The sequence below is a fragment of the Lissotriton vulgaris genome, chromosome 12, assembly GCF_964263255.1.
Source record: "Lissotriton vulgaris chromosome 12, aLisVul1.2, whole genome shotgun sequence".
NCBI classification, from domain to species: Eukaryota; Metazoa; Chordata; class Amphibia; order Caudata; family Salamandridae; genus Lissotriton; species Lissotriton vulgaris.
Window position 1 is genome coordinate 717,316,742 of NC_141700.1, and position 18,138 is coordinate 717,334,879.

The 18,138-nt window shown below is 43.7% G+C and overlaps 1 protein-coding gene across 1 annotated transcript in view; it reads right to left on the bottom strand.

Annotated features, from left to right (window-relative positions):
- CTC1 (CST telomere replication complex component 1) overlaps nucleotides 1–18,138 on the bottom strand; it is a 167,800-nt gene that overhangs the window by 129,339 nt on the left and 20,323 nt on the right. The window contains exons 6-10 of the mRNA XM_086945964.1: nucleotides 10,198–10,530; nucleotides 7,783–7,911; nucleotides 5,308–5,534; nucleotides 1,175–1,346; nucleotides 203–403 (exon numbers count right to left, since the gene is read on the bottom strand). Coding sequence (XP_086802090.1) covers nucleotides 203–403; nucleotides 1,175–1,346; nucleotides 5,308–5,534; nucleotides 7,783–7,911; nucleotides 10,198–10,530 — 1,062 coding nt within the window. The remainder of the gene's footprint in view (nucleotides 1–202; nucleotides 404–1,174; nucleotides 1,347–5,307; nucleotides 5,535–7,782; nucleotides 7,912–10,197; nucleotides 10,531–18,138) is intronic.

Consider the following 18,138-nt stretch of genomic DNA (forward strand, 5'->3'; position numbering starts at 1 on the left):
TGTTGCTGCATTCGAATACACAGTTAAGAGCAAAGAAATCACGAAATCAGGAATTCTAAGAGAGTTTGTTGAATGCATTAAACTGGGCTGTCAGCTATCAAAGACACTCTTAAAAGTGAGACTAAGGCCTCACTCTACTATGACAAGGGCTCAATGTACAGAGACAAAGCAGTAGGGCCTCACACCCAATGAAAGCACTTACAGGTTTGGTGTTGAAGTCATCTGCGAGTAACCTGTGAAAGGACCATGCCAGTGCCCTGTTTAACTCTGGGGCAGTCATGTAGCAGGCCTCAGGTTGAGGGATGATCTTGAAAACAGGCAGGAGTTCCCAGCTCCTACGTTTAGCCATGGAGAGGAGCTCTGAGAGAGATGGGATGTGGCAGGGAGATTTCAGAGGTTGATACTAGGAGAAGAGAAAAATGAGAAAGCAGTAACTTAAAGCATATAAATGCAACACCAAGAGACAAGGAGAAACGCACCGGGTAAGAGGAAATAAAGCGAGAGGGGGGAAAAATCCCATGCAGTCCTAATTCCAGGAAACGTGAGGCATGGTGGATAATGGTCCAGGGTTTCACTCTCATAATATTGCCCCCAAGCACCCTGTCGCCACTTCAGAATGGTAAAGACACTTCAAAAACGAGAATATCTCATTAGTTCGCTGTACTGCCTTACAATTCTTCAGATGTAGTCAGCCCTAGGATTGATGGCAATTAGTGCTGGGTAAAATGCCTTGTGGCGATTTGAATCAACATGTCGTATATAAAATTTGAAGGGATCTGTTACACCAAATGCATAGGTTTGTGGGACCCGTCTAATTGCTCATGTCTCACCAGGAAATTAGACAAGTCACAATGAAAAAAAATCAATTGGCAGAGTTCTAGAGCATATGGGGGCATGTCTGTCTTTGTATGAGGAGGGAGAGGAACAAAGGGTTATTTTTGGCAGATAACATTGCTTTGTGCAGAACCGGAGAATGCCTGGAACTAAGAAAGCCAGTAATGGAGACTAAGAGGGGAAGAGGCCACCACAGGGAGTTGTCCAACACACATCCTCTCCTTATTGGTGCAAGCAAGGCAAGTGGCAGAAGACACCAGCCCTGATCGATCAGTTTCCTCATACACACATCATACTTTGGGAGGCAACAGAGTTGACGTGCATAGATTGCTTTTTCTACCTCAACCAAGGGACAGTGGTGCTCTTCGTCTACGAGTTCCTGCATGATGTCACGATGCCCATCTTGCGTAGCTGGTAGCAAGGCCAAATAGGGTTCAAGACACCTCTCCACCATCCCAGGAACATCAGAATAAGCCAGCAGGTCCTGTGGATCCATGAGATTGGGGCACAACCTGTAAAGAGAAAGGGTGAAGGCATTAGAAAAAAATAAACTTCAAAGAGCGTCTGAGAGATGGGACTGCAAAGAGAAGACCTGCAGGGACTCCAACTACATACTGAGATTTACACATCTATTGAAACACAGACTGATGTAGAAACAAAGATGAATGTTTTAAGCAAGAATATGTACAGATGGTTTAAACGAAAGACACACCCAGGCAACACAAACACTGATGTAGAGACATCAGCACAGGAAGATATATGCAGACACCTTCATCAATGAGATATACACTTTTGCACAAACAAAACTAGTAAAGAAGATAACAATTGCTAATAAACACAAGCAAACTGAACCAATGAAAGACACATCTAGTCACTGACAGAAAAAGAAAGAAATTTCCCAGCCTATAAACTGTATAGGTTTAAAATCCCCCACAATGATCATAACAGCGGTGATAAAGCCTCCTCCTGAAAAACATAACCATCTATATAGATTAGCCTTCCCCAAGGAGGTGGTGGTGGAGAAACCTGCATAAGGCGATTAGCTTTTTAACAAGACTGGATATGATTCCCCCCACGGTGGATAAAGGGAGGGCAGGCAGAACCCTGGCACCGGGAACACTTGTTGGTTCCCTTTGAAATCGTGTATTAAAAAAAACAGTTCTGGCTAAGAGTATTCAAGGTCAGAGGAGAGATTTTTCTAAATATTGGTTAATTTCAACTTCTTTAAAAGTTCCAGGATGCTGTGGATGTGGGGTTGGCCAGCCTGTGACTGCTCCTAGGTAGTGTCAGTTGGGGGCACATAGGCGATGTTGCATCTCTGTTTTGGAAAGGGACACCCACCATCTAGAAGTTTCCACTTTTCATTTTAAACAAGGGCCTCAACTTGCTTAGTGGCACAGTACATAATTTCATTATTCAGTGTCATCTTATTTCTGAAATTTCATATATGATTGTTTTGTCTTCAGATGTCAATCAGGTCATATATTTGATGGCCATCATGCATTCTTATCCCATATTATCCTATTCTCCGGAATGTTTGCATCCACAACACAATTATCTGCATTAGCAGACACTGAAGCTGAACGGCCACACTTGCTACAGTCCACCAGCTATTTTAGAATTCTCTACATAGACCGTTTAGATTAAGTGAAACACCAAAAACATTACAGTTGGGAGTAACCTTGTGCAGCATAGGATGAAAATAGTGAAAGGACACTGTACAGCATTCGCTGCCTTCAGCTAGGTTCATACTACATAAATACCACAACGTACGCTACTTAAGCTTAAAAACACATTGCGCAGAATAGATATATTAGTAAGAATGCCACAGCTCCTTGTTTAGTAATAGTCAACTTTTCCTTTGTGACATTTCCATAACTTATTGAGCATATTTGCATTTTTTTAATGACAATAATGATTTTGATTAGAATTTCATAGCATGCAAGAGACACAGTATTTGGTCCAAGGGTCAGACCAAACGAAATACGTTTTGCACTAGTTCCCAAACAGAGAGTGAGACCTTTGAAGAGTATTTAACAGTGTTAAGGGCTTTTTTGTCTTACAATTTTAGAACAATATGCACAGAACTGATTAAGTATAACATTATTATTAATCTTAGCAATAAGAGACAGGACCAGCTCTGGGTTTAAGGAGATCCCAGTCACACTATTGACACTGTGCATTTGAATAAAATCATTAAAGGCATTATATCATAGGTCATGGTGAATGATGTACATTGGAAGAATTTTCTCGGTCCTAAATTGTAGTCATAATAAGAAATGTGGGTGTGTTTGGACTGTTTTGATGGAAGAGGCTGCATCTAAATTGTGTCCAATGGCAGACTGTAAGAAAACTGATTTAGATGAGGTACATTATGAAAGAGTTGGTAGCTAGGAAGGTTGCTGAGAAATAGATAGGTGCGAAGGCCCGGTGAAATTCTGAAAAGAAAATGTGTTGCCTATTTTTTCTTTAAGGGGGTTGTGTCAGAATACTTAAACCTGGCATATTTAAAGAAGGGTAGTTCTAAATACGTAAAACCCAAAAGAATTGTGAAAGCTAATAAGGGCAGTATTATGACACCAGATGGAAGGCAGTGGATGGTTTGTAGAGTGGTGTGGGGTAAATTGGCGAATGATGAGAAGGTAGAGACTTCAGAACAATTTCTTGTGAGAAGCCCTTCAGTGTGGTGTTAGGCTATGGATACATGTTTGGTTAACATGGACAGCAATGGAGAGAGTTAGAGTATTGATGCCAATGAATGTGAGACGGAGTTGTGCCGGAACATGACGCCAGCACTATGTGTAAGTATTTGTGCTGGGCTTCACTTGTTTTCTTTCGCAGCTTTTCGCTTTATTCCACATTTTTTACTTGAAATGCATTTTTTTCTCTGCTGTTAAATAAAAGGTATTGCCATTGTTGAGGCCACTTCCTCTTCCCTGCCTATTTTCGTTTTCCCACGACTTTCCTCTGCGCTCATCATTTCGCTATTTTGTATAATGGAAGCATTTCCCCCAATCACGCTTCAGCATTGATTGAATACTGCTGAATAAAGGACTTGCCTGTATTTCCAGCTTTGTGTGTTTACTTCAACTGTTTACTGAGGTTCCCATGCATTTCCCTGGCTTGCACCTCATCACTTTTGGAAGCACCCCATAGAACCTCTTCTGAGGTACCTGCAGATTGCAGCTCCACTGCTTCTGCATAGTACATCAGGGACCCTCTATCGAGGTGTGTATGAATTCCCTTGCCTGGCACCCAACTTTCAACACTGTACATAGAAACAAAGTTGGTGAGGCCCACGTTTAGCAAAGAACCACTAGGCTCTTGTGCCGATAACTTAGTATTTTTAAATTCTCTGAACAATAGTGGTGGTTACTTAGACACACCTGTCGGACAACTAAAAATTAGTGGTTGGGTGATCCTCTTCCAAATACATTTATCGGCTGCACATTATGCACCATATGCCAATCATTATAATCTCATTGTACGAGTGAGCTATGACATCAGTTGAGCAAAGTTTAATCTGTGTATATCTATATGGTATGAAGTACCATTTCTCTTTTGGCTACATAATTCCTCAGCCTCCAGACTTGCTAAAGTCTCTGTTTTCATAGATGCTTGCTCCATAACCTCTTATTCCCATCTATTGGCATCTTGATGGTGCAGTGTTGCTAGGTGTGCCCAAGAGATGCCCACCTGTGCCTTATTGTTAGTGCCTGTTATTTTCTCTAGATCAATTAGGTTCAAGGTGCCCATATCCCTTTGTTCACTTTTAGGCTTTCTAGGTGTGCACGTTTTAGGTTTCGGTTAGGCGAAGACAGGCTGAGTATTGCAGCAGGTGGTGCTTTCGTGGACTATGCCACTGACTAAAAAACAAAATGTCTGCCCTCACGTCAAAAAAGCAATACAGTAAATGTCCATTATGAGTTAATACCGTGGCTAAGGACTGAGTTTTGGGTATAATCGAGGCTGAAATCAAAGTGATACTTTTCCACTCTTCCTCCAAAATGTACTGCCAGGGTGCATTAGACTCCACAGTGATTTCTGGCTCCCTTACTACTAGGGCCAGATATGATTGTGGTTGTCAGAAACGGCTGTAGGAAGCAACTGGTGGATTCCCTTCCTGACAGATGGATGTGAAGCAGCTGGGACTTGTAAGGAGTTGTACACATGTAAATAACAGGTACTTGCACCAGGAGCATCAAGACTGGTGTTGGCGGTGGGCTTGCAGCAACTGGGCCCACTATAGATTCTCCTGCAGAATAACACTTTATGGATTGCACAAAAAAACCGTCAGGTACAAAAATAGATATTAAACTAAACAGATATTTGTCCTTACTATTTTCCCACTTCCATCAGTCTCCTGTCTCCCCTCTATTTACCTGCTTCTTCCTCAGACCAAACCTTCTGTGAAGCAGAATCCTCTCTGCTCCTAAATAACCCTTCGCCCGACACCATGCTCCACTCACTCACTTCTGAAGAAGTGACTCAATTGCAGACACCATCCACAGGTACCCAGGCAGGTCCAGGTGGTACATCGGGAGCAGCTGAGAGTAAATATTCGTGGCGGCATTGAACGGCAGGTACGTGGTGCAGAGTCGTGAAAAGTCGCTCACTCTGATGACGCTTCGCAGGCAGCAGCAGAGCACGATGAGAGGGAAGTGTGAAGAGGGCTTCTGCTGAAGATGCACATCCTCAAGCTAGGAAAGAAGGTGCATCGTTGTGAAAATCTGGCTGGGACAAGGGAGGCACTGCTGTGATCACGAGGGGAAGAAATTAATCACCAGTGAAACACAATGCGAGAAAAGGAGCGGGCAGATGAGAATGAAAAATAGGATAGAGTGACCATAGATTAAATTCGACAAGAGAAAGAAATAAGGCACTGCGGAGAGTCAGTGAGTGAGAAAATGAGGCTCAGGTTAGACACGGACAAAGAAAGGCAGACTATGGGTAGACTTCAGCTGAGAAAATAAGGCACTGCAGAGACACCAAGTGAGAAAGTGAGACACCAGACAGGGAAAGCAGTCACTTCTGAAATGCAGTGAGAGAAAAAGAGGCACAGCTGAGATGCTAGCTAAGGAAGGAATATAGAATTCACTGGAGGAAAATCATCACTGATGAGAAACAAGGACGGAAAGGGAGGCAAGCTTAGGAATGAATGTATTGTTGACACTGCAGGCACCTTTCGATACGCTACCGTAGAAAAGGAAACAGTGGTAGGGCCATACAAAAAAAAGAAAATGACAGGGAAATACTTATTTGTTAATATATGTGCTGTTTTAATAGAGCACACTGCAAATTAAGTCTCCTCCAAGCATTTTGCACCCTGGCACACTTAAGTGTTAATTCCCACATGCCAGATTTTCTTTAGGTTCAGTATATCACTTATCTCAATAGAATTCCTCTTTACATTGGCAATGTCGAAAATAGGTATGCTTTTCTTGCAAAATGACTGCCAATTGGACTTGACCCGCAAAACAATTCCAAAGTAATTGATGCCAAAATCCAAAAACAAAAAACAAATTGTGGGTTACATAGAGAATCGAGGAATCCAACATGATTAAGTGGATATATTAGAGCAGCAACAGCAGCTACGCCATTATCAAGCCGCGGTGGAAAATATGAGAACCATCTAAGGCACCACAAAATGTTCATAAAAAGGAGAAAATGTGCTACTTTAACAATCGAAGTGAAACATCTGCAACTCCTACCACAGAAATATGGGGTATCCGAATAGTTTGTTATAAAAAGGCTGAATGTTCAAATGAAGGTTTCATCAAATTGATCAGAACTATCTGGTAGCATTGACCGGTAGAAATCAACATGCTGTACGGAAGATATATTTCCACCAAGGGTCTAAGGACTTGTTTTGCTTGGCACTGTATCAATCATGGAAAACAGGAGCAATAGTAACTTCTATGGAATGATAAACTGTTACTCCCACCATAAAAAGAAAAGACATGCAGAGTACATTGTTGTATTCTTATCCCTTCTTATAGTGATGTATTAGAAGGTAGAATGTTATTGGTAATGTATTCTATGTTCTGTGCTTGTCCCAGCCAGTACTGTTACTGCTGCTGGACAAGACACACCTGTTTCCTGTGCAGAATAAAGAAGATATCATTTCATAGATGGGGATGTGTTGTATTCTTATCCCTTCTGAGAGTTAGATATGTATTAGAATGTAGAATGTTATTGGTAATGTTATTGGAAATGTATCCTATGTTCTGTGATTGTCCCAGCCAGTACTGTTACTGCTGCTGGACAAGACACGTCTGTTTCCTGTGCAGAATAAAGAAGATATCATTTCATGCCTCTTTTTGTAGATATTTATACCACATACATCTCACTAAATACTGGTCAATATCCACGGGCAGGATCTTTGTGAATAACACACACTGATAGCATTGGAGCAAATACAGTCAGGAATCGTGGAGACACCTTCCTGAATTTTTTGCAGGCTGTTCTTTTATCTAGTGAGTTAAAAGAAGCAGTGTGTGAACTATACCGGTGGGGGACTGACAGGACATAACGTAGGCCCCTGATGCTACTTGACCTATCAGTGGTCTTTAATAGCGTTAACCACAACATCCTGATCTTTTGCTGCCAACATATGGAAATTCTCTGTACAATGCAGTATTGGGAGCAATCAGATGAGTCGGTGAGGCTCTAAAATATGTATAAACATAAACAGCTGGAGAGTAACAGTGCAGGGAAGGGAACATCACTGAAAATAGGAACTGGTAGATGGACAGGAGAAAACAGCGTAGAAGAGTTACAGCTAGAGAAAGAGAGGGCAGGAAATGTTAGCGAGCCAAGGGCAGCACTTGTCTGGCATTAACAGCTGCACAGGAAACACATGTTTCCTACATTCCTGCAGGAAGAATGACAGAGCTGGAAAGTTACGTGCTCATGCTTTTCACTGGTGAATCACAGGGACCCGCTTACCTCTACTACTGCCCCAGGTCGCAGAGCCCGTCCATTCTGGAAGATCGGCTGATGCGCCACACAAAGACAAATGCTGCCATCGAGTTCATAGAGACCAGCAGGACCATTCAGCACTGTGGTGATGGTGCCCTGCAACATGAGGACAGAGAAGACCAGTCCATGGGCAAATGCATTTCTCAACCACATTGTGCTCCCCCTGTTTATGTTCACCTCAGTCCCAATGCAAGGTCCACTACTGTCATTCGTTGGCGAGACACATGCAGGAAATGTCTCCTGCCAATCGTGGACAAATCTGTCTTATTCCCCCACATATCTATGGTGTAATATATATATATATATATATATATACTCGTGAAACGGCGTTCCTTGACGAGCACTCAGGCGCCGAAGGTACAAATCACACTCCACGTATAAGTCCAAATAAGTTGATTTATTCACTCCATAAATCCACGTGACGCGTTTCGCACTCCACAGAGTGCTTGATCACACAAGTTGCACTTGCCAGTCTACATCTTTTATGTTTACATGTTTATCACATTCAAAGACGGACTCCATTTACGAGTGTAACCCTATCGGTTTGTTCAGATGCCGCCATGTTGGACCAGTATACATCTCAAAACGGATTTACTAACACTCATTTCATATTGAGTTTATCTTTAGATTGCTGGGGTTAATATTGTGTTATTTCAAGTCCATCTACCGTTTATTCATTTCTATTCACATGATTGCAAGAATATCGTAATTGATTGCTCGTGTTCACAATATACACAGTATCACAACCCTTGTGTCCTGAATGCCGTTACCTAGGGTAAAAACCAGCAGTTATTATGATAGTAACTATTGCGGTACGTTGGATTACCCGAATGTTGCCCGCGTAGTCAAGGTAACCGGGTCAGGTGATTAGAAACAGTAACCAGGATATGATTTCCTTCATTGTGATCGCATTAATCAGGATCACCCTTTCCGTGATCGCACTACTCGCGATTACACCTGTCATCCTTATAGTCTAACGCACTATTTGCGACAACATCCGGACCTTATACTGGGACCCCCTGCTTACCTAGGAGCATGTATCCACTAACCAGGATATGTTATAATAACGGTGAACACACTATTCGCGATTACACCGGTCACTCCTTTTGCCACCGCACTCTTACCATAACTTCTTGAGTTGGTACCGGGACTCTATTGCTCCGCCCTGAACCCGACATCATGTCTTTAAGAATTCCCTCCCACTCCGAGAGATAATCTTCCTCCTCGGCGGAGCGTTTCTAATCACCTGACCCGGTTACCTTGACTACGCGGGCAACATTCGGGTAATCCAACGTACCGCAATAGTTACTATCATCATAACTGCTGGTTTTTACCCTAGGTAACGGCATCCAGGACACAAGGGTTGTGATACTGTGTATATTGTGAACACGAGCAATCAATTACGATATTCTTGCAATCATGTGAATAGAAATGAATAAACGGTAGATGGACTTGAAATAACACAATATTAACCCCAGCAATCTAAAGATAAACTCAATATGAAATGAGTGTTAGTAAATCCGTTTTGAGATGTATACTGGTCCAACATGGCGGCATCTGAACAAACCGATAGGGTTACACTCGTAAATGGAGTCCGTCTTTGAATGTGATAAACATGTAAACATAAAAGATGTAGACTGGCAAGTGCAACTTGTGTGATCAAGCACTCTGTGGAGTGCGAAACGCGTCACGTGGATTTATGGAGTGAATAAATCAACTTATTTGGACTTATACGTGGAGTGTGATTTGTACCTTCGGCGCCTGAGTGCTCGTCAAGGAACGCCGTTTCACGAGGATATTATTTCCGGCTGCTCCGCCGGTCCGAGCCACCTGAGACAAAGGCAAGGGGTTGCCAGCAGGAGCGTTTGTGTTGATATATATATATATATTAGCTCTCCAGACTCAGTACCACAATCAACAAAGACTACTGCATACAGTACAACCCAAAACAAAGTTGTTCAGCACAATGGTTAAATGTGCTTACTCTCCCAACCAGCTATAGACACATGCAGTAAGGTATCCACTCTAGTGGTCCTAGTAGTGTCCACCTATAAACTAATATGCCTACTCTAGAATTCAGTGTCAATTACCCTCCCCCATTGTATTGTTTCTACTGACACTTGCTGCCCTACCCACTGTGCTGCAATGGGCTAGGCTTTCATCTCTTCCTACCCAGTGTATTATGACTGGCACAGGTGTAAGTTCTTCCACTCACTCTACAAGCTTGTGCAAAAGTGTAAGCTCTGCCACTAACCTAAAGTTCACGGACAGAGACACCCGCACTCTCATCCACTGTTTGCATCCTGTACGGAATTAAGCTATGCCAGCAGGAAAGAGCATCCCTACTGTTTCCTAAAGGACTCAGCTGCCCCCACTGCTCACCTTGAAAGTCAGCATCTTGGACGTTTTTACTGAGGAAGCAGGCTCATCTGCGAGGAGCTCCAAGCTTGAACTGTCCTGCATGCTGGACTGCGGCGTGGAAGCTTCAACTGATGGAAGAGGATGGACTTCACGAGCAGGTCCGGCCCCAGAACCAAGCGATATGTTTGGTTCATGCACCTTGATACGGTTCTTATCGTAGGGCTGGAGCTGAGATGCAGAGCTGACAGTGAACACCCTACACCGCGACAGCTTCAACCTTAAGGCCTGCACATTTGTGAGGACATAATGGTTTCCAGAGCGCAAAGCGTGGAACCAGCATAACTTCTCTGGGCTCTGCAAGAGGGAAACAGTAAGGTGACAAAAACGTCAATGTCATATTTTTGTAAAGGCGTCAGATCCAGCTGGCCCTAAAGTTATGTCCTGCAGGGACTGTCCCACTTCTACAGCTATCTAACCTAAGGTTAAGCAATGACGTGCAATGTCTGCTTATACCTACGTTTGCCACTTAGAGCTTAGCAATAGAAAAAAATGTGGTAGTTCTTTTGTTTGCCAGTTTTACAATCTCTTGTCATTAGGTCATTAAATGGATTTGTTTATGTGACAAACCCATGAACACAAAGGGGCAATTCAGACCAGCATTTAAGAGTATGTAAAGTAGTACTACCTTCCACACACATAAATACGATTCACAAAGGTACTGGTATGTATCCATGCCTATACCTATGCCCGTCATATTTCTTGAGTGCAGAGTGTTCAGCCGAAAGTGTGCAGGACCACACATACACAGTTGTGCGTTTAGGTGTGAATGTGGGAGTAAGATGGAGAAATTGGGAACATTACTACAAAATGAGAGAAGCAAATGGAAAATTAAGAAAGGGAACAGGGAGGTCCACGCAAGTACAAAATACATCTACAAAAGGTTACTTGCAATCCCCTAACAATGGTCATGTGTCGTTAGACATTGCAGGCACTCATACAAATCACATTGTATGAAAGTTAAAAGACACATTAAAAATCAAAAAAACAAAATGGTAACTGATACACAAAATCACATCGTAAAAATATATACACAATAAATACATATACTAAAAAATTATAAAGATGTAAATTGTTAATGAATTATAAGAAAAAAGCAATTTACTCATATAACATGAATCTTGACACTTTCAAAGGTGAATCATAATATGTATACATAATATACGTATTACAAACACACGCACCAACACAAACAACCCAGCTGTACTTAAAGTCTGGGAAGGGCACAGCACAAGGTGTGAACTGTATTCATGTGCACATGCTTTTGGTGAGTGTTAGGTGTGTTATTTTCCTCAGATGATGTTAATGTCCTTATTTTTTCTCAATTCTCAGTTATACAAATTGTAGGTGGAGATCTCTACCTCCACTACACTGAATTACATTTGGCCAATTTAGTCGTAAAATACACTAGTCAAGCTAATTTCAGTAACCTTACCGTCATATTTTGAGTGACCCGGCTACCTCACGAATCCAGTTCGACCTCGCCTGACCAAGACTACAGCCGCACTAGCCGCACCACGCATGCTCCACATGGATAGCCACAGCCTTTATATCCCTGGCTTTCTACTACCGCCAATACCTGGCGCTTCTACCCTGCCTCCCGCATAGACACTGGGCGCTTACTTACTCAGCCTAGGGCGCCACACGTCCATCCGCCACCACTGCGTATCCGCCTTGGCTTTCCTAACTGATATCTCAGCCCACGGATGTTTACTAGTCCGTGACCCCCACGGTCCTCCCGCATCTTCTACTTGACGCAGGATTATCCAGTAGTTCTCGCAGACTCAGCGCCACCCCCACCGTCCATCTGTTCTTGCACACCTCAGATCGGGTTGGAAGTATCACCGGTCACATGGAGCCTGCTCTCCCACTGCTTCCAACACAGAACAGCCCTGAAGAGTCACAGGATCACTCCTTGTGACGAAACATGTGTCGGATGGTATTTTGGTTTAATAGAAAACCTTTTTCCAAAACCCACACTGGTGTCGACCGTCGCTTTGTCAAATTGTGAAAACACTTATACTAACTCTGTAATACCCTCACCAGGTGTGCCCAGGACTGTGCTCATATTTTGAGTGGTACGTGTTCCCAAACCCTCAGCGAACGTTTGACAATTGTTATCTAGGTAGAGATTTAAGTTCTGTTGTAAGTATAAACTACGGAAGCAAAGATCTTCATAAGTAGATTCAACATAGCCCAGAATCCAACATCATGGTGAAGTTTGCATATTAGGATAGCTGAAGAGTCCTCACTGCAGAAAGTCATTTTCTTCTCCTTGCTATGTTGCAGCCACAATTCTGTTATAGGAACTGCACAACACAAGTGGCAACCTGCTAACAACATACAAAACATACTGGTGGGTTTCTTACAAGTATTAGCTGCTGCAGGTCATATGCAGCAGCTAAATGAGGTAGAAGAAGAATTTTTTCTCACAAGCATACTTATTTTTTATTTATTGCATTTATAGAGCGCACTGTCACCTCTCAGGCATCCTGGTGCTAAAAGTGAATTGAGCTGGCATACCTCCTTCAGGACCTCAGCAACCCCTAGATCTTAGGGAATAGCCATGTTTTCAACTTCCTTCTAAATGGCAGGAGATCATTAATTTGTCTCAACTCACCCGGAAGAGTGTACCAGAGCTGTGCAGCAGCGACCTCAAAGGATCTACCGCCAGCTCTGACTTTTTTAAATCTAGGGATTTTTATCAGATTAGCCCCAGAGGAGCGTAATGTTAGAACAGGAGCGTACCACTCAAATTTGCGTTGCAAGGAGATAGGACCAATTCCATGCAAGGCCTTAAATACCAGGCAGAGTGATTTAAACTGGATCCTTTGTTTAACAGGCAACCAGTGCACTCTGCCAGAGCCAAGGAGGCAGAGGACCTACTAGACCAGCCTAATGCTAATTTATCTGCAGTTGACTGTAACCTCTGCATCCTAGCAAGCAGAAACCTTGGGGACTCAAGGAGGAGTGCATTGCAGTAGTCAATTCTGCTGAGTACCGTGCTCCGAACTATCAAGGAGTGCGCCAAAGGTGGCAGCAAAGGAAGGATCTTTCGAAGGGATCGAATGATAGCCAGGCAAAAACCTACTATCTTCGTCACATGCACCTCTAAGGAGAGATCAAATGCGCCTGGGACCATCTTCTACTTCTTCAGTCATGGCTTCTGATATATGAGGCAGCAGAGTACACCCTGCCACTTCTTTTAAGAAAGAATTAATGGTCTTAGCATTTATTAGTGTTGGTACCAGACCCAGGGCATTCACTAACTGGTGCTTCTGTCACCTCACACTTAAAATGCAAAGAACACGTTACATCCTCTGCTTTTGATGCTTGAGACCTTCCAAATTACCAATGTCAGATGATCCGGAGCCTTTGCAGACATACATATTTAAATTCGTTAACAACAGAACCAGTTCCAAAAACAGAGCCTCTGGCAGTCTCTGAAAAACTCTGCGTGCTTGGTTTCAGTTATTTTGGAGTCTCCTTTGTTAATTTTTATAACACTAGCTTCTACTAGCCTGAGTCTATAGGCACGAAAATAAATAAGAAGCTCTTAAAAGTGTCTCTTTTTCTGTGGTAAACTTGGTCATTGTTTCTACAGTTTAGCGAACAATAATGTTGGATCGGTCTGCTACTCAAGTCAATAGCAGAAGCAAGAAACAACAGATTGTAGACTAAACATTTGTGTAACTAGTGCCTTCAGTGTAAGGGGCTCCAGTTGCAAGATCTTCTTGAACAAGTTACTTGCCTTTGGTAATGCTCTTTTTGGTGAATATTCTATGTAACTGCAGCTTCCTCATCTTTAGAATATCCCCAGGAATCAGACTGGATCCAGAAGATTTTAACAACATGGCTATCATGTGCTAGGAGGTGCCACTGTGGTGCTTCATGTTGACTTTGTTCCGTCCTGGAAGATGATGGAGGCATATATGAGTGCCACACCTGCGCATCGATGCAAATTTCTTTCTGAACTCTGTGTGTGCTGTATAATGAACATTACATTGATACATTTTTCAATGGGAAAAAGAGACAATTCACAAAAAGGGGAGGTGGGAGGGCAGTGAAGAATCTGCGGTTTGACAGAATATCCACCAGAAAAAGCATTACAGAAGGTAAGTAACTTGTTCTTCTAATGAATATTTGTAACAACAGTTGACTCACCTTTAGAATAAACACCAAAGCAGTATCCCCCGAGGTGGTGGATATGTGGCATGGGTCATAACAAATGTCCTGCAAGACCAAACGGGCGAAATGCCCTTCCCATTGGACCTGGCTGTCAAGGCAGTAGTGCTTCATGAACATGTGTACTGAAGCCCACGTCTCTGCCTGACAGATATCAAAGACAGGGACCCCTTGTTCCAGTGCAGTGGTAGCAGCTTTGGCCCTGGTGGATTAGGCCCTCAATCCCACCTGAGGCTGTATATCTGCTCTTTCTTCCTCTCTTTGCCCCAGAGAACCCCACAAAGAGCTGATTGTCTTCCTAATGGTACTAGGTGTGATTGACGTAAAAGCTTAAAGCTCTTTCTGAGTCCAGTCAATGGAGTCTTCCTTCCTCTTTCAAGGGGTGAGAGGGAGGAAAGAATGTTAGGACAATAATGGATTTTTCAATGTGAAAAGGAGTCACAACCTTTAGCAAAAGGGACACCTTGATCCTCAGCACCTCTATGAGAAAAAAGAGATTACGGTGACTACACCGAGAGACGCTAAAGCTCACTCCCTCAACAAGCTGAAGTTACTGTGACCAGAAATAGTCTTCAGAGGCAGGTGACATAATGGACAGCTGTGCATTGGTTGGAATGGCATGCACCAAACTGAGATCCCACTGCAGCATCACAAAAGGTTTTGGAGGAAAATAAGGAGTCAAACTTTTTTGATTTGAACAGGGATGGTTGATCTGGTTAAAGTCAAATTTAATAAAGGGCGGACAGATAATCTTTAAGGGTGCCCAATGCAGGTTTTGCTGGGCCACAGGTAAAATAAACAGTAAGACATCTGACAGTTAGGCTTGCAATGGATTAGTACTCAAGGTGCCGTATCAAGCTCCAAAATTGTCCCAGAGCCTGGCACAGACAGACTTTGTGGCTGGTAGCCAAAATGACATTCAAAATTTTGAGAGGAAGATCAAATGCAATCATCTGCTGACGCTCACTATCCACAGATGGAGGTGCATAGTGTACAGGTTTGGGTGCAGTACCCTGCCGCTGTGACAGGAGGTCCTTCCAAAGCTGCAACATAATCAGAGGTCAGATGCTCATGCCCAAAAGTGCCAGGTACCACACTCTCATTGCCCTCACTAGGACGACTTGGACCTGGTCGTTCCAGATCTTCTTCAGAGATCAGGGCAATAGGGGCAGCAGTGGAAATCTGTACAGAAGTCCAGAGTGCCAAGCGATCTGAAATGTGTCTCTGAGAGACTGCCTTTGTGGAAACTGCAGCGCACACATTTTTTTACATTGCACATTTTCAAAGGTGGCAAAAATATATAGCCAGAGTTCTTGGCATTGCTGGAAGATGGCTGGTGCCACCTCAGAGTGTAACCGGCACTTAAGATTTGCCAGGCACCGCTGGCTGAGCTCGGTCACCCTGCTGTTTAAAGATCCTGCCAAGCGGTTCAAGACAAGAGGGATTCCCTGCACTCCTGCCAGCGATAAAGGGCCTCCTGGCCCAGGAGTCAGGCCCCCCCAACCCAGCTTGTTTCAGTACCACCTGGCAGCAGTGGAGTATGTGAGAACCTGAACCAGCCTCCCTTGGAGTTATGGCAAAAAGGCTTTCAGCACCATGTAGGTTGCCGCAACTTCAACTGTCTCTGCCGAAGACTAGAGATCTCCCAGATGACCTCTCCCAGATGCAGGGAGAGGCATCTGCCACCCGTCCACTTGCTATACAGCCACCACAGCAAGTCTTTTGCAGTTTACTCTGAAACCTAGAAGTAATCCTACAGGTTTCCCTGGTGTTGGGCTCACTGAGATTTTAGGTCCTATTGCAGAGTCTGCATGTGCCACCTAGCATAGTTGACGAGCCGGATGCGAGATGCCACGAGGCGCAGAAGCCTCAGACCCAATCTCACCATGATCAAAACCAAGGCTGAAACATCGAGCCACAGACCAAATATCCTTGGTTTGTCGTGGTGGAGGGAAGGCCTGATCGGCACCGCACCCAGGACAGTTCAGGTGAAAGGAAGGCTCTGTAAAAGAGTCAGATGTGATTTCTGCACATTGATAGAGAAAGCCAGTGATGTCAGGAGGTTCGCCGTCATCTGGAGGTAATTTATAACTGTCCGAGGCAAACCTGTCTTCAACACCCAGTAGCTGAGGTAGGGGAAAACTGGAATCACCATCCTCCGAAGATGTGTTGTGACGACTGCTATCATTTTCGTGAACAATGAGGGGCGATGGTGAGGATGAAGGGGAGCACAGCAAACTGAAAATGCTCCTGGCCACCTTGAACCGCAAGTACCGCCTGTAAGACTGTGGGACAGGTACATGAAAGCAGACATCCTGCGGGTCCAAAGCTACCATTCATTTACCTAGATGCAGGCCAGACAGAACCTGGGCCAGTGTGAGCATTTTGAATTTGTCCTTCCACAAAAAGGCATGGAGAGGAAGAGATCTAAAATAGGATGAAGGTCTCTGTTTTTCTTTGACATAAGGAAATAACAGGAGTAACAGCCAGGCCCTATTTCTGGGGCTAGGAGTCACTTTATGGCACCCTAGGCCAAAACAGCCTGCACTTCTAGGAACAAGATGGAAAGGTGCTCCTCTGAAATATGCTCTGACATGGTCGAGAGGTGAGGTGGGTCTAAAAGAAAAGGTAGAACATAGCCTTGTTGTATGATCTGCAGGACCCACCTGTCTAATGTTATCCATTGCCACCCATTGAGGAAATGTCTTATTCTGCCTCCCACAGGGTGGTGGTGTACAGATAACGAAAAACTAAAGCTGTTTGGAGGCTGATGCTTCAAGGGGTATGGGACTGGGAATTATGTTGCCCCTGATTTCCTTGGCATTGTCTGCTTGATCCGCTCTGCACCCCAAAAGAAATGGCGAGCCTGTGGCGGAAGCGGGGGGCCCTGACATTGCTGCTACACCTGCCCTCTGGAGTATCCTCAAAAGAGGAGAAACAGTGGAGGGTACTGTCAAGCAGAGGAGGAAAGGCCTATGAATCGTGTTGCGACCTGGCTTTTTTAAAACATCCCAAAGCTCAATCAGCCATTCAAGAGAAACCCACTGAATTGCATGTCCATTTAAGAGGCTTAAATGTTTCTTAGAAGACCTTGCACCATGCTAGTGCTAACTGCTCTACCCAAGCAGTCAGTGGTGTTCAGCCCAGGGAGATGATGTGCTTGGTCCGAAATTCCTCAGACACTGCCGGCATGATCTCACCAAGCATGTCTCATAAAGCATGGGTATATTGCTCCAGCAAACAGCTGGCATTGACTGACTGGAGGACTAGACTGTATCAGGAGGAGTCATGGGGAAAGAATTGGGGCTCACTTTACAGGTAAGATCCTGCAACACCAAACTTTCTGTTATAGGATGCACTTCCTAGACTTCTTTCAGTGTTCTGCGATGTGACAGTTGTACACTTTTCCAAAAACAATTAAGGTTGAATCGAGATAATTGTGTATCAGCACAATGTTATTTTTATTAACTAAGGGTGTACAGGCAGAGTCCAGATAAATAATGGTTCTCTGCCTCTTTCAAGTTTTGTGCTTGGAGTCACCCCGCCGGTTCCTCAGAAAAAGAGAAAGATAAACACATAGAGGTTACTATTCTTTTCCTCTACTTTACCACCACCTTCATTGTGTCAATAGTGTGACAGCCCCTTACTAGGGGCGTAAAACGTTAAGTGCTTCTATTGCTCCAAGCTTGTGAGTAGAAAACCTACAAAGGAGTACTATAT